Below are 12,979 nucleotides of genomic sequence, written 5' to 3' on the forward strand. Positions count from 1 at the left end.
CCAAAGGGGAGGCAAAACAAAATCTCCTCCTGCCCTTCCCACGCACTTTCCCTCCAGGCCGCCGATCTGGCAAACATGGAACTCTTCGCAACATGGCGGTGCGGGAGGGGCGCGGAAAACAAAAAAAACTGGGAGGAGAGCGTCGTTACGTGCCGCCACTCTAGGCTGGAACTGGAAGGGGAGAGGGAGGAGTTGGAAGGGAAGGAGGCGCGCGAGGAGGGAGGAGGAAAGGGGGCGTGGCCAAAGCGAGAGGCGTCGGCGGCGCTGGCGGCGAAGGGGGCGGGGCTTCGTGGCGCCCACGGGCCGGGCACAGAAAGACTGCCAGTTTCGCCGCGGCTCCCCTTTGTGTCTGGTCTGAAAAGGAATAGGAAAAAAAAAGCAGCTTTGGTAGCGCGCGCGGTGGGGGAGGGAGGGCGCATGCGCGCGCGCGCGCGAGGGGGGCTGCGCGAGACTCCACTATTCGCCTCGAGAAACGGCCAAAAAGGAAGGCGAGCCTGTGAAGAAAGGAGGCGACGGGACTGTGAGGGAGAGAGAAGGAAAGAAAGAAAGAAAGAAAGAAAGGCTCGGCCTGGCGCTGTTGGGACCTGTGTGAGGGAGAGGCCTCTGCTGAGCTGAGCGGAAGAAGGGGAAGAAGAAGAAAAGGAGGCCTTTTTTCCCCCGACTTGCAACTGAAGAGGTCCTTTCTGTGGAGGACCAAAAATGGGCCTTGCTTTCTTTTGGGCTGGTTGAAGCCAAGGACAGGGCAGCTCTGATTTGCTCATTGCCTCCCTCACAGAAGAAGCACAGAGGCGCCTTCCTCTCTTTCTCCTCCTTGTAATACTATGTATATATAGAGAGAATCTATATATCTATATCTACGATACACACTAATATCCTTGTAATATATTTTCCTGTGTGTGGTGGTGGGGGGTGTTCTTCGTGTTTTTCAACCTCCCTTTGAGGGAAGCTGCTTCTCCTGACAGTCTTCAACCATCCTCTTCATTCCCCTCTGGATATGATTCATTGGAAACCAAAGCGGGGCATTGATCCTGTGAAGAAGACGCGTGGGAATTCTTAATCTGGGTTTTCCAGCCTCGCAGGGATGGTCCTGTATCTGGGGAGAGGATCCCCCATACTGGTTTGAGGACCCCCCTCCCGTGAAGCCCTGAAAGATGAAGGCAGATTCGCGTCGTGGAGTCAGAAGAGCTCGGGCGGCTCCTGGCCAGACCTCGCCTTTGCCCTTCCCGGCTGGATTGTAAACCAGGAAGGTTGTCGACTCTCTGGCGGCCGGAAGGGTTCCTCCCAGTTGGCCTTGTTTTCGAGGGAAATCGCGCCCATCAGGCCCCCTTCCCTGGGTCCCTCCAAATATGACTGCCTTGCTGCAGCACCTTTGGCGGGTGCTGCTCTTCGCCAGTGCCACCTTACTCCTCAGCACTGCGGCTGGTAAGTAGCCAGTGGGTGTAACCCGGCAGCATGATCTGCTCATGAATTAAACCGGATTACCCGGGTTTAAAACCCATTTCGTTCCAGGGCCCTCCTGCACAGACATATAACCCAGAACATCAAGGCAGAATAACCCACAAAAATCTGCTTTGAACTGGAATATCTGAGTCCACACTGACATATATCCCAGTTCAGAGCAGATAATGTGGGATTTTATTCAGCTGTGTGGATGTGGCCCCAGTGGAAAAAAAGGAATGGTTGTGTATTTCAATACATTGGTTCAACCGGTTCTAGAGGTAACAGCTAGGCTGCTACAAAAGAAGGGGGTGCGGCTGGCCAATATTCAGATCTGTCCCTTTAAAATGTCTGCATCATTCTCTTGGAAATGGGAATAATTACCAGGTGCTGGTTTCTATTTTGCAGGGTTTGGGTGAACAATTTTTGTTGTTGTATGTTTCTCATTGTAGATATGTCTCAAGGTCTCTTATGATGTGGAATGACAATATAACACAATGAAAAAATATTCAATTTCATGAGTATCAAATCTTTATTCACAACAGTGAGGTTACTAGTTCTTTATGTATGTACCTTGGGAAGTCAGACTTGGCCATGGTGGTCCATGTGCAGGTTACATCTCGTATAGACTACTGCAACGCGCTTTACATGGGGTTGTTTTTGAAGATTGTTCGGAAGCTTCAACTAATCCAAGGCGAGGCAGCCAGATTGCTAACTGGAGCTGCATATATGGAGCACACAACTCCCCTGTTGCACCAGCTTCACTGGCTGCAGGTTTGCTGTCGAGCACAATTCAAAGTGCTGGCTTTGGCATATAAGGCCCTGAATGGCCTCGGCCCACCTTACCTATCCGAACACATTTCCCTCCATGAACCATCACTGAGGTTATGATCTTCTGGGGAGGCCCTGTTCTCAGTTCTGCCACCTTCATCGGCACGACCGGTGGGGATGAGAGACAGGGCCTTCACAGTGGTGGCTCCTGGGCTGTGGAACTCCCTCCCTAGTAGGATTCAATCGGCCCCTTCCCTCCTGTCATTTCGCAAACAAGTGAAATCTCCTCTTTGAGAGCAAGTATTTGACCCAGCATAATTATCTGTGCAATACAGTTGGAATTCATCCTGGCTTGATGAATATGATTATTTGATTATCTGGCTTTGGATGTATGCACGATTGTCGTCTATTCTTTACATATGTTGTTTAATGTTGTTTTAAATTTTTGTTTAATTGCTTTTAATTGTTGTTGTTGTTTGGGCATGGAATAACGCCAATTATGTAAGCTGCCCTGAGTCGCCTTCAGGGTGAGAAAGGTGGGATATAAATGTTGTAAATAAATAAATAAATGATTATTACTCTTTGTATACAATGTTTTAAACACATGCGAGACAATATATGTCATCTGGATTTTAAAGAAAATTATTTGACAAAATCTGCCATGAAATAGTCAGCTGAACATAAATATAAGTTCTGGTGCACAATGCAATATCTGAAATATATTTGCACACTGAGTGATGTTAATCTTGTTGGTTTTGTTCATTACTAGCTTTGTTCTACATCTACATACATGGACAAGGAATGGGAGTATAGTTCATGCTTTGGTACTGTGGAGAAGCCTGATAGTGGCACACTGTAGCTTGGGAGATAGAAATAAAAGAACTCTCTGAAGTGCTGAGACATCATTATGCTTTTAATTATCTTTCCTGCATGCACTTATCCAAATGCTTAGGCTGTAATAATATACATGCTTACTTGAGAGTATGTTCTACTGAAGTCAGTGAAACTTATTGTTGAGTAGGTAGAGTATTCCTCTGTTAGAAACCTAAAACATCTGCCTAACACCATATTACTTTCTTTTAGTTCTCTCTCTCTCTTTTTTTTTTTGAATTTGTAGTGCATTTGTTCAATAGAGAAGCAAATACTGTGGAAAATTACTTTAAATGCATTGAAGAAATAGGCTTAAGGATGTGTTAATTTTTAAAGTAGATCTTCAAGATTTCAGAATCTTTTGTGATTGTTAACAAATGTCACATAGAACAAGTTAATGAGGACTTACTTTTGAAATCTGTGTAGTATCCTTTTAATATTATTTTGCCCAGATACTTACTTACTTAGGCGATCCCTCGTTGGATGAGTAAGATGGTCTTCCATCATGGGTTTCCCTGTGGGTCCGTATGTGGCTGTGGAGCCCTATTCTTGCTCTGCATCTTCTTCCGCAGTGAGGGCATTGGTTTCCAGGTGGAAGGCGGTCCCGGTTGGGGTTGGCTTGACGTGCCTTCCTCCTGGCATGTTTCTCTCTTTCACCCTTCACTCGTGCCTCCTTGAATTCTGCAGCACTGCTGGTCACAGCTGACCTCCAGCTGGAGCGCTCAAGGGCCAGGGCTTCCCAGTTCTCAGTGTCTATGCCAGAGTTTTTAAGGTTGACTTTGAGCCCATCTTTAAATCTCTTTTCCTGTCCACCAACGTTCCATTTTCCGCTCTTAAGTTCAGAGTAGAGCAGCTGCTTTGGGAGACGGTGGTCAGGCATCCGGACAACGTGGCCGGCCCAGCGGAATTGATGTTGGAGGACCATCGCTTCAATGCTGGTGGTCTTTGCTTCTTCCAGCACACTGACGTTTGTCCGCTTGTCTTCCCAAGAGATTTGCAGGATTTTCCAGAGGCAGCGCTGATGGAATCATTCCAGGAGCTGCATGTGACGTCTGTAGACAGTCCACGTTTCACAGGCATATAGCAGGGTTGGGAGGACAATAGCTTTATAGACAAGCACCTTGGTATCCCTACGGATGTCCCGGTCCTCAAACACTCTCTGCTTCATTCGGGAAAATGCTGCACTTGCAGAGCTCAGGCGGTGTTGTATTTCGGCGTCGATGTTGACTTTGGTGGAGAGGTGGCTGCCGAGGTATCCGCTTGCCCAGATATCAAATTGGATAAATATGAATAATGAATAATTCTAAAAAATTTTTTTCAGAAGAACAGTGTGCTATATATTTAGACCTAAATTTAGTTGCTGCTTGTAGGTCCAGTTGCTGAATATATGTTACCATTTACATAAATCTCATTGATTTAACATGTTTGCTCTGGTTGGGATTGACAATTTTTAAGGTTTTAAAATTTTTCAGAAGTCTCCTTGGAAAATTGTGAGTTAAAATGTATGGAATATTTACACTAGTAAGGTAAACATTGGCTGTGTCATTGGTATTTAAAACTGGAGCTTTCTATTGTAGTTATTTCGTTTGAAGAATTAGCTCTTGATTTTTACATTGAATATAACAAATATAATTAAACTATTCCATGATTTAATCTGCTAAAATGCCTTTTCTATGACCCAATTACCAAAATGTTGAAATACTTGCATGCTAAAAACAGCATGCTAAAAAGATTAAGGATAATTGCTTTGGTTTGTGCTTCTTAGGAAGTAAAACAACTGTGTGTTCTGTATAGTTGTTGGTAATTATCCTCCGGTTTGACAGCATACCCATTATTAATCACAGGCTTGGGAAGTTCCCAAGAACAATCTAGTCTGTCTTCTTACATCAGAAAAATTTCTGGCATCTGCCTATCTAATATCTTTTGGAAACTCAGACAGTAGAGGTACTTGGCTAAACAAAGTAATTGCTGAATAACCTTTGCAGTTTAGATGTATATCCTGCAAAGATAGCATATCTTGTTACATTACAGAACAAGTCTGAAGTTTCTGCATGCACAATCCAATGCTTGGTTTTGGCTGGGACAGGAGAGAGGGGCAGAAGCATTCTAGTCTTCATAGCAAAAGCAATACAGACTCATGATAGGGTGAAGACCACCAAGTTTTGTGGTAGGCAACCAATGAAAGATTATTCCAAATAAAACTTATTGGTATTTGATGCCAGAAGACTCTTTGTTACTCAGTATGAAGTCAGCAAAAAACATTCCATAGTACCCATAAAAGAGGTGAAAAGAAGCAAAATCCTAATTTAAACTATTTTTAAATTGTGGGATTTAGCTGTGTAAAGTAGGGATGGACAAAATGCTGCAAAACCCTGTTCCTTTGTTTTTGCAGTTTGTCCATTGTGTCCTAGATTCTTACAATTTCCCCCAGAAATGGCTTATGGTTTGTTGCTTAAATTTGGCAGCAAACCACTAAGTGCAGTATAGTGGGGGGAATGTTTTAACTATGCATATATTTATTAAGTTCCTATCATTTTGATGTATATGTGTGTGTTTAGTTTTATCCTGCCTTTCTTCAAATATAGGGACTCAAGGCAGCTAACATGGCACAATACAAAGAAAAAACAAGAGCAAATGCATAGAAATATGAATATGAAAATTAAAAAATGAAATCCTATGTGTCATGAAGCATAAGAATTAAAACACAATTAAATACAGTTAAAACTACATTTAAAAAGTAGGTGCCTCCAAGTCTCACTATGTCATTGTACCTCTGCATTCAATGCCAATGTACTCAGATGTTTTTTCACCTTCTTTTCTCTAGTCCTGCATAGCAGATGGCACCTGTTACAGAAAGCTATCTCTGGGATTATAGGGTGTTCAGGGAATTTCAAAAAGAAGTGTGAGGTTTCTGCTTCTGGTGGGTAATCCCTCACCTTCCACTAGAAAGGATCATTTTAAAATTCTAGATAGGTGGGGTATCCTTTTCAAAAATTCTGAAATCCAAAATATTCCAGTTTTGTTCACTTGGGTGGCTGAGATAGTGACACCTTGATCTCCTGATTTTTCATTATATACATAAATGTAGTTTCATGGACAAAATTATTTAAAATCTTGTGTAACATTATCTTCTGGGTATATACATTGGGTATATATGAGGCATAAATGAATTCAGTGTTTAGACTTGATTCCCGTCTCCATGATATCTCTATGTGTGCATATTCAATTATGTGTATAATGTAAATGTTCCAAAATCCAAAGAATTCTGAAATCCAAAACCCTTCTGGTCTCAAGCATTCATACAAGGCATAGTCAACCTGTATTTGTTAAAAGTGTTTAGTATAGGAATGCCAGTATGTTTAGTAATGAAAGCTCTGCTGATAATATCTCATGGACTAGAAGAGCATCTTTTTGTTTTTATGTTAATTAAAAAACAGATCTGACTTTTCAGATGGAATTTAATTTTAGTGGATACCTCTGTAATTTAAGAAGACATGATATCTTGACAGAATCAGAAATGTTGGTATTTCCCTTCTAAAAAGAACCATCTTTTTTAGAAGGGAAGTTTATAAATTCCAGCAGTTTGCTTATGCACCAATATGTAAAACAAATTCATGGTCAACATGGTACCTGGTTTTTAATCTGTTGTTTTTTTGAGATGTATGTTCTGTAATTCTCACCTTAGATTGTCGGTCCCATTTTTACTTTGATTTGTTTGCTTTAATTTCAGCAGTAAAATTTATAAAGCATTAATGCATGGCAAAAGACAACAACTTTCTTGACTATATGCTGATTCAAACATCAGTATGTGTTTAGGACATTTCTCCTTGTTTGCTAGCTTCACTAAAAGACCTTCAAGCTACTTTTGTCTCTCTTTCTGTCTGAATGCTTCTCCTGTAAATTGTATTAATGACTTCTTTCACATAGTTGATTAAGATAGTTTTGTATCAAATCATAATGTATGGTTCATTGAGAAGTCTTTGTATCAAATCATAATGCCTATTTATTTATTTATTTATTTATTATGTCAGAAGTGAACTGAGGATACAGTTGTAATGTATTTAAAATCACAAACGAAGTTAAAAACTTGGCATTATACTAAATGTCCTTTGACCACTATCTGGCCACTTGGAGTGGCTCTGGTGTTGCTGTAACAAAGGTGCAGACTGCCTTGTAATAAGTGGTCTGTGATTTGCTCTTGTCCACATTTTCATGTTGTGGACTCCACTTGGTAGCCTCATTTCTTAAGGGTTAGCTCTGCATCTCGTGGTGCCAGAGTGCAGCCTGTTCAGTGCCTTCCAAATCGCCCAGTCTTCTGTGTGCCCAGGGAGGAGTTTCTCATGCGTATCAGCCACTGATTGAGGTTCTGGGTTTTAACCCGCCACTTTTTGACTCTTGCTTTCTGATGTGTTCCTGCGAGTATCTCTGTAGATCTCAGCAAACTGTTTCTTGATTTAAGGCATTGGCATGCTGGCTGATATCCAAACAGTGGATGGGCCAGAGATGTCACTGCTTTGGTCCTTTCACCTGACATCGGCAGATGTCAGGTGGTGCAATACTGGCTAAACAGTATAATTTCTCCAGTGGCGTGGGGCATAGACATCCTGTGATGATGCGGCATTTCTCATTAAGAGCCACATCCACTGTTTTAACATGGTTCGATGTGTTCCAGACTGGGCATGCGTATTCATCAGCAGAGTAACAAAACTTGCTTAATAGTGAAGCAGTGCTTCTTGTAAGTCAGAGCATGGTCCAGGGTAACTCCCAGGTATTTGGGTGTGCTTCAGTGCTCTAGTGGGATTCCTTCCCAGGTAATCCTCAGAGTTCAAGATGCTTGTTCTTAAGATGAAAAACACAGGTCTGCTTTTTCAATTTTTTTACAATTTCTCTGTAATAGACAGTAAGAGCACCTAAAGATTCAGAGAACTTCTGTTCAACCATTTCTGTTTAATCATTTCACCAGAAGCGACTTGCAGCATAATGCCCATGAAAACGTGTTTAAACATAATTAGTTGTGTGAGGTCAGTAAAGGGAAATAGAAAGGACTTTGCTATTTTTTGTATTGTTATCTTCATTTATATAGTATGTTACTACTTAGTAAATATTATCACTTGCCAAAGAAAAGGACACAGTGTTACCAAAATCTTTACAGTCTTGGGCTAGACTCCTGGATGATAAGGAGGGCAAGAATGTGTTATTATTGCAATAACACATCAGCTTTAAATGCAGTAGGGTGAGGAAAGTTCAGGAGAATGTGGAAAGCTTTCATGGAAAAAAGTTATTGGGGAAATTGTGAAAGTAAGAGGTGACAGAACGTTTTTCTGAGAAACAGATGAATAAGAGTATATAACAAAGGGAGGGGGGAGATAATATTTAAGTGACAGGTTTTCTTTCCATGCCTGAGAGTAGTAGAGTAAAATTGAATAAGTTCAGAGGCAGATATATCTCTAGTTATGTCTGTAGAGAGATAAAGAGGATCAGGCAGTTGTATGGAAGATTTTGCAGGTAATATGAGAAACCAATGCAGATCCAGAAATGAGCAAAGTCTGTAAGAATATGAGGAGGGGCATAACATAACTAAAGGAATGAGGCATATGGTGTGGTTGCAGGATGCTGAGTAGATATGAGTAGACCAATGTGAAAGAATGAGATTAGAGTGGAGAAGAGATAGGCTTTTTTAATGATTTAAATGAGAAGTGCTATTATTTGACCATGTGCTGAGCATTGAGTTAAGACAAAGGAGAGGCATTGTTAAATGTCTTGCAGCTAAATGCAGTAGTATTGTGAATGGATAAGAACATAAAATTAAAGTGAGAGGTCTATCTTTGGATATAGTACAGAGATTCAGATTATGCAAAAAAATTCTGCCTGTATCTTTTAATGCATAGCTTTAACATGTTAACACCTTTCTCAGAGTTCTTTGTATATGACAATTGATGGGTTTTGACTGCTGCTGGGTAGTGGAAGGCTTTTGAATGGGGCAGAAGGGCAAGATAACCCCCTTTGCACTTGGTCCAAAAAGGGACATATGCATGAAAGTTGTACTAATAAGCATGTAATTTAATAATAGGGTAATGACAAAAGTTAATAGATACTGGTATTATAAGACAGATAACAAAAAGGATTGATTGCTTTCAAAGAAATATATGCGCCACAACATTTGATTGATCTGATGTGTAACCTATACTTGGGACAAAAGGCCACTCTCAGGATAGAATTTGAAGAAAAAGGATGGTTTCCATTTAGTACTTGGGTTAGGCTTGTCTGCATTCTATCACTCACTATGTTTAGTTTGCACATTGAACATAACAGTCACAGTCACTGTTCTATCATACCTAATCCAAACATAGATGAAAGAGCCTTCCTCCAAATACTACTGCTCTGGCCACTTTGTGTAGTAAGAAGAAGGGTTAATCAGGTATGCTTGAATAAGAGCTGATTGTGGCTTGTCCAAAAAGTAATGAGAATGATTTTTTGTGCAGTGTGGAAGGGTCAGGAAAGGAAAATGGAGATTGAGGCAGATGAAAGGGGTACCCAAGTATAAAGTTTAATTTTCCTCAGTTGAGTCTGCATCTTTTAGCAGTCAGTACATTAGCAAATTGCATAGTAGTTTTTTTTTTCAAAATCATTCTCATTACTTTTGGGACAAATCACATATGATTGTGAAATCCAGACAGTAGAGAAAGCTTGAGGGGGAAAAAAACTTAACTCATTTGAAATGCGTTGGAGGAGATTTCTGCAAATAGCATTGTCTGCCAAAAAGATAAATAAGTTAGTCCAAGAGCAAAACAAGTCAGAACCATTCCTAGATGCCAAGATAACTAAACAGACATTGGTCTACTTTGGACATATGAGAATATATGAATCACTTGTAAAGACAATAATGCTTGGTAAGGTAGAAGGTAGAATGAAAAGAGGAAGACTGCATCATAGGCGGATAAACTCAATCAAGTAAACTGTAGTCTTCAGTTTTCCAAGGCCTGAATAGGGCTGTTGATGATAAGGTGACTTGGGTTTCCATAAGTTGAAGTTGACTTGAAAGCAGTTAATTACAGCTAGTATGATATGGTCTTTCCATTGGCTTCAAAATTTATAGAAACATTTAAATAATACTTTCCTCTCTTTTCAGTACATGCCTCCCTTTCTCAGAAAACTAATTTTATCCTTGAAGTCATAGTGATATGTGCATAGAACGTATGGGTAATTGAATGTGGAGCAAAGCACATATTATTTTAAAAAATGAATTAATTCAATGCAAATTGTACACTGTAGTAAGTTTTTCATATTGTGGATTATAGTGAGCCCTCCAGCTCCATGGGCTCCAGATCCATATTATTTAATGATAGTGATGTGAAGCGTGCACATTCATATTGCTGCTGTTTAATAGACGCGTTTTTTTAACCTGTGCAGAATCCTGGAACTAAACTCCCTATGGATAAGATGGGCCCATGATATATTGTGAAAAAATGCATATAAACAGTACATATGCATACATCTTAAGCATATGTAACTATCCAATCAAGGCAAGTGTGGTGTATATATAAAAATAGTAATTCAACTCCTCATATAGAATCATAGAATCATAGAATCAAAGAGTTGGAAGAGACCTCATGGGCCATCCAGTCCAACCCCCTGCCAAGAAGCAGGAATATTGCATTCAAATCACCCCTGACAAATGGCCATCCAGCCTCTGTTTAAAAGCTTCCAAAGAAGGAGCCTCCACCACATTCCGGGGCAGAGAGTTCCACTGCTGAACGGCTCTCACAGTCAGGAAGTTCTTCCTCATGTTCAGATGGAATCTCCTCTCTTGTAGTTTGAAGCCATTGTTCCGCGTTCTAGTCTCTAAGGAAGCAGAAAACAAGCTTGCTCCCTCCTCCCTGTGGCTTCCTCTCACATATTTATACATGGCTATCATATCTCCTCTCAGCCTTCTCTTCTTCAGGCTAAACATGCCCAGTTCCCTAAGCCGCTCCTCATAGGGCTTGTTCTCCAGACCCTTGATCATTTTAGTCGCCCTCCTCTGGACACATTCCAGCTTGTCAATATCTCTCTTGAATTGTGGCGCCCAGAATTGGACACAATATTCCAGGTGTGGTCTAACCAGAGCAGAATAGAGGGGTAGCATTACTTCCTTAGATCTAGACACTATGCCCCTCTTGATGCAGGCCAAAATCCCATTGGCTTTTTTTGCCGCCACGTCACATTGTTGGCTCATGTTTAACTTGTTGTCCACGAGGATGCAAATGTGTGGAGACTTTTTTGAAAAGAAGAAAATGGCTCCTTAGCAAAGTGAGAAATTGTTAAATGGAAGCATAATTGAAACCTTAAAAAATGCAAACCCTACAATCCACATTCAGAGTTGAGGAGAAGAATGTTAGTTATTTGGTAACTTCATGACCAGATGTGCACACAAAAGCAATACTCTGCTTTCCCACTCCCAGCCTTGGGAAAACTAAATCTTGCTGGTTGAAGGTTGTTGGTGTGCCTCATATCTATGTGTGTACAATTATTGTAAGACAAAGAATCACATTTTCTAGTGAGAAGATTTTCATGAACTATGATTTTTGGGGTTTTATGTGACTATGGGATTTTTTGTAGTTAAAATACAGAAAAAATAATTTAGTATATGTAACAAAATCAAAATAGCTGAACTTATTCATTAAAAAATTTTCATTAAATATCTTAGGTCAGTGAAAAAAAATCCCTACTCATTATTAAGAAATAAAATATATTCTCCACTGCTTGGTTTTAATTCTGTTTCTTTTTCTATTAGTACTATTTTAAGCTCTGATACTGAACTATATTGATTATGATATTTAATTTCCCATTGACTGTATAGTTCATTTGGTTCCTTTTCCCATTTTGTATAATGCATTTAACAGCATGCCACCAAATTTTGGAAGCAAACTGCAGCATCATTTTGGTGGTAGCAAACTCTGTATCAAAGACAACGAAAATAAAGTTGAAGAAAATGAAATGAGCTTAGCGATGAGTTCATTTTGAAGCCAACTATTTTTAAGGTTTATACTCTTTAACAGTATATTTTGACCTAATTATTGATGCCATAATAAGACTTATTTAGTCTAGAGCTGGATTTTAATTACATGATCCTTTTGAAAATCTTTGTATTGCTTTTTGCTCCATGACTGTATGGTGACCACTATTCACTCTTAATGTATTATTACTTGACTGGGGTTAAAAACATAAGGAGAAAATTAAAGGATTTTGTCAGAAAAATGTAATTTTTTTTACATTTTTTGGCTAATTCTGTGGAATAAGAATCAAAAGACTTCTTAGTAAATATATAGATACAAATAAGTAGTACATCTTAAAATGTGATAACAAAATTTTCCTTCAGATGTTTCTGAAAATTAGATTCATAGAATCATATTGATTATGAAGCCACACTAAATCTGGGCTCCCATATCACCTTAGTGCTTTTTTATTTGGGTTACACAAGATATTTCAATCTGTATAGAAAAAAATATATAATTTATATGGGGGAAACTACTAATAAAATCAGCACTGAGGGAAGATAGCTGAACCTTTGATCTGTCATTATGTAGATCCCACAGTGATACAGTTTATCTGATTGCTTACAGCTAACAGAAGCTAACATCTTCATTATGAGGTGAATAGCTTGATGAAAGTGTAATTCAGAGTAATTTCCTACACCACAGGAAAATATCCAGAGAATGACATTTGAAGCTGCTTTAAGAGCCTTGCTCTTTAAACTCTTTCCTATCCATAGTTTAAAAATGAGATACTAAATGTCTGCTCAGAATGGCTTATTTAGTGTAACAGGATAAAAGAGTCAAGAATTTTCAATTTGGGTTAAGACTAGCTTACATTATTGACATGGAGAAAATTACCTCGGATTTCTGGGGGCAGCATAATCTAT

The 12,979-nt window shown here is 39.7% G+C and overlaps 1 protein-coding gene across 1 annotated transcript in view; it reads left to right on the top strand.

The window, feature by feature from the left end:
• Positions 1-272: 272 nt before the first annotated feature.
• The window catches only part of BMPR2 (bone morphogenetic protein receptor type 2), a 93,437-nt gene continuing 80,730 nt past the window's right edge, over positions 273-12,979 (top strand). Inside the window, exon 1 of the mRNA XM_060783119.2 lies at positions 273-1,422. Coding sequence (XP_060639102.2) covers positions 1,347-1,422 — 76 coding nt within the window. The 5' untranslated portion in view covers positions 273-1,346. The remainder of the gene's footprint in view (positions 1,423-12,979) is intronic.

The sequence above is a fragment of the Anolis sagrei genome, chromosome 1, assembly GCF_037176765.1.
Source record: "Anolis sagrei isolate rAnoSag1 chromosome 1, rAnoSag1.mat, whole genome shotgun sequence".
NCBI classification, from domain to species: domain Eukaryota; kingdom Metazoa; phylum Chordata; class Lepidosauria; order Squamata; family Dactyloidae; genus Anolis; species Anolis sagrei.